Below are 3675 nucleotides of genomic sequence, written 5' to 3' on the forward strand. Positions count from 1 at the left end.
TCTCTAAGCCAACTCTGCAGGTAAACTCACTGCCCCCCCCCCATGTGGGACATGACTCTAAGGAGTGTAAATCTCCCTGGCAACAGGGGACATGACTTGCAGGGATGAGCTTGGCCCTGGCATCGTGAGATTGAGAAAGCCTTCTTGGACAAAAGGGGGAAGAGAAATGAAACAAAATAGTGTCAGTGGCTGAGAGATCTCAAATAGAGTCCAGACATCATTCTGGAGGTTATTCTTATGCATTATATAGATACCCCTTTTCAGTTTTTAGTGTATTAGAATAGCGAGAAGGAAATACCTGAAACTGTTGAACTGCAAACCAGTAGCCTTTATTCTTGACGACGATTGTATAACTAGATAGCTTACACTGTGTGACTGTGTGATTGCGAAAAGTATGTGGCTCCCACTCCGTTTATCCAGTGTATGGAGAGATGAATAGAAAAATGAGGACAAAAAGTAAATGAACAGAGTCGGCTTGAGTGCTCGCCGCAGCAAGGAAGTGTCTTGGGCCGTCCCGCCCTCGGCCATGGTCGCCGGGCTGCCCGCCTGAGCCGGGACGCGCCTCTGCGCTCTTCGCCATCTCCACCCCCGCGGCCGCCGCTCACCTCCCAGCCTTCACACACGCCATGACGAAGAAAGACAAGAAGTCCTTAAACGAGAGCCTGGCCTAGTGGAAGCTCTTCGTCTACAACCCGACCACTGGAGAGTTCCTGGGACGCACCGCCAAGAGCTGGGGTTTGATCTTGCTCTTCTATCTAGTCTTCTATGGGTTCCTGGCTGCACTCTTCACATTCACAATGTGGGTCATGCTTCAGACTTTGAATGATGAGGTTCCAAAATATCGTGACCAGATTCCTAGTCCAGGACTTATGGTTTTTCCAAAACCATTTATTGTGTTGGAATATACAATCAGTTTGTCTGATTCAGGTTCCTATAAAGCATACGTTGAAAACCTAACTAATTTTCTAAAGCCATATGATTTAGAAGAACAGAAGAATCTCACAGTCTGTCCTGATGGAGCACTTTTTGAACAGAAGGGCCCAGATTATCATGCATGTCAGTTTCCTGTTCACTTACTTGAAGAATGCAGTGGTATGAGAGACCCTGATTTTGGCTATTCCAAAGGAAAACCTTGTGTTCTTGTGAAAATGAACAGAATAATTGGATTAAAGCCTGAAGGAGAACCAAGGATAATGTGTGTTCCTAAGGACGGAAACACTGCAGTTTTATCAACTTATCCTCACAATGGAATTGTAGATTTAAAATATTTTCCATATTATGGAAAAAAATTGCATGTGGGATATTTACAGCCAATAGTTGCTGTCCAGCCAGTCTTTAGCTCTAACAGTACCAAGAAAGAGACGACAGTTGAGTGCAAGATTGATGGGTCACCCAACCTAAAAAGCCAGGATGATCATGACAAGTTTCTGGGACGAGTTGTGTTCAAAATCACAGTGAATGCATAGTTTTAGTAGGATATTTCCACAGAGTAAATTTCGTGTTGTCTTGTCTTCATTTTGTAACAGTTGGACCTGCCGTTCTAGAATTATGACACCACCTTGGAGAAAGGTGGGGTGGTACATGACACTGGGGTAACATCATAACGTGCTTCCAGATCATAATGTTCAGTGTCCTCCGAAGTAACTGCCTGTTGCCTCTGCTGCCCTTTGAACCAGTGTAAAGACGCCGTATTGGGGACTGGTAAATACCTGATTCAGAACATGTAGAATGGGAGTCTTGTCCTGTTTTTATGTGGTTTCATTGCCAGGTGTCTAAAGCTTAATGTGCTGTGCTCTGTAAATATTTTATGGATTTAACACTGGTTAACTGTTGCATTTTGATGCCAACAAGTTTTAGGGATAAAACGATAAAAGAATAAATGGTACCTGATCAACATCAAGTGACTTTATAGCTGCAATAAATGTGGTTGTGTGGAGATCCTGAGGTTCTGTATGTTGAGAAGGAAAAAAGAAAATAAAAATTGATTTGAAAGTGAAAAAAAAAAAAAAGTAAATGAATAATAGGGAAGGATGGGGGTAAGGGATGTTTTGGGTGTTCTTTCATACTTCAACTTTTATCCTTATTCTTTTTTGTGTGTGGTAATGAAAATGTTCAAAAATTGATTGTGGTGATGAATGCACAACTATGTAATGGCACTGTGAAGAACTGTACAGCGTGGATGACTGTATGGTATGTAAATATGTCTCAAAAAAATTAAATTTGAAAAAAACATAATTAGGTGTGTGGATATAAATAAAGTTTTAGACATGCAAGATCTTAAAACATTTACTTCCCATGCATCCCTTCTCATGGGCTACTAGGGGATATGCACCACCAAAATGAGGGAATAAACTAAGAAAGAGAAAGACACTGGATCCAGGAAACAGGGTATTCCAGTTTGCTGAAGCTGCCATTATGCAAAATACCAGAAATGGATTGGCTTTTATAAAGGGGTCTTATTTAGTTAAAAATTTACAGTTCTGAAGGCTATAATCCTCCAAACCAAGGCAACCACAAGAAAAGTCTGGAACACCTCTGTCAGCTGGGAAGGCACATGGCTGGCATCTGCTCATCCTGGGTTGTGTTTCAAAATGGCTTCCTCCAAAATGTCTCTCTCAGCTGCTCTTGGGATGTTTTGTCCTCTCTAAGCTTCTCCAGAGCAAACTCTGGGCTAGCATCTCCAAAGCGTCAGCAAGCGTCAGGGTCTGTGTGTCCTGGCTTAGCATATCCCGGGACATTTTCATCTCTCTGCTCTCTGTGTGAGCTCCCTTTAAAGGACTCCAGTAAACTAATAAAGACCCACCCTGAATGGATGGGGTCAAGTCTCCATGGAAACATTCAATCAAGAGGTCACACCTTAATCAGAAAGATTAATAAATCTGCCCCCACAAGACTGCATTAAAGAATAAGGCTTTTGGGGGGGACATAATACATCCAAACTGGCATACAGGGAATCAAACACACAAGAGAGGCAAAGAGAATCTCTGAGATAACAGTGAAGGAACACCTCAAGATATCAGCTGTGAAGTAAGCATACAGTATAACCAACCCAGCCTCGAGCAGGTCGGGAGGCTCTGAGAAGGACTTCTTCAAGAAGATGAAATGAATATAAATACATAATATATTTAAGTACTGAGAACATATTTACACAGTTGGAGCAAGTTGGGAGAATGAATAAGTTGGTAAGTACAAAGAAAGCAGATCAACCAAATAAAAAAGACAAATATTAACTTAAGGAAAAACAAAAAGTTTTACAGAAAATAAAATGCAATCATAATATATTATATGGCTCAGTTGTAAACAGCATTTAACTTAAGTCATCAGAAACACTATTGATCTAACTTCATGTGTGAGAGAAACAGACGGTGGTGTGTAAAGAAAATCACAACCCTCTCTTCCTTTTTGAAATTCCTTAGATTATTCCTAACACCAAAAAATCAAGAAAGAGTAAAATGAGCATATTATTTAGAGATATGGAGGTAAATACCAAAGAATTTTAAGAAGGAGGAAATGGGGAAGGAGTTGGAATAGAAGGAGGACTCCTATTTTTCATATCAATTTTTCACATTAATTATTTGACTCTTTATGTTCATGTATAACTTGGATTTTAAAAAACTATTTTTAAGTAAAAAGAAATTCTCTGGATACTCCCATCAACATTTAATGTCTAATGAC

General features: G+C 40.4%; 1 protein-coding gene across 1 annotated transcript; it reads left to right on the plus strand.

The window, feature by feature from the left end:
* The first annotated feature begins 626 nt into the window (after positions 1–626).
* LOC119524353 (sodium/potassium-transporting ATPase subunit beta-3-like) lies at positions 627–1660 on the plus strand. The gene is given in 1 exon segment (XM_037822940.1): positions 627–1660. A coding segment is annotated over 1 exon segment (840 nt). The 3' UTR covers positions 1467–1660.
* Positions 1661–3675: the final 2015 nt, after the last annotated feature.

Source organism: Choloepus didactylus, chromosome 2 (assembly GCF_015220235.1).
Source record: "Choloepus didactylus isolate mChoDid1 chromosome 2, mChoDid1.pri, whole genome shotgun sequence".
Taxonomy (NCBI): Eukaryota; Metazoa; Chordata; class Mammalia; order Pilosa; family Megalonychidae; genus Choloepus; species Choloepus didactylus.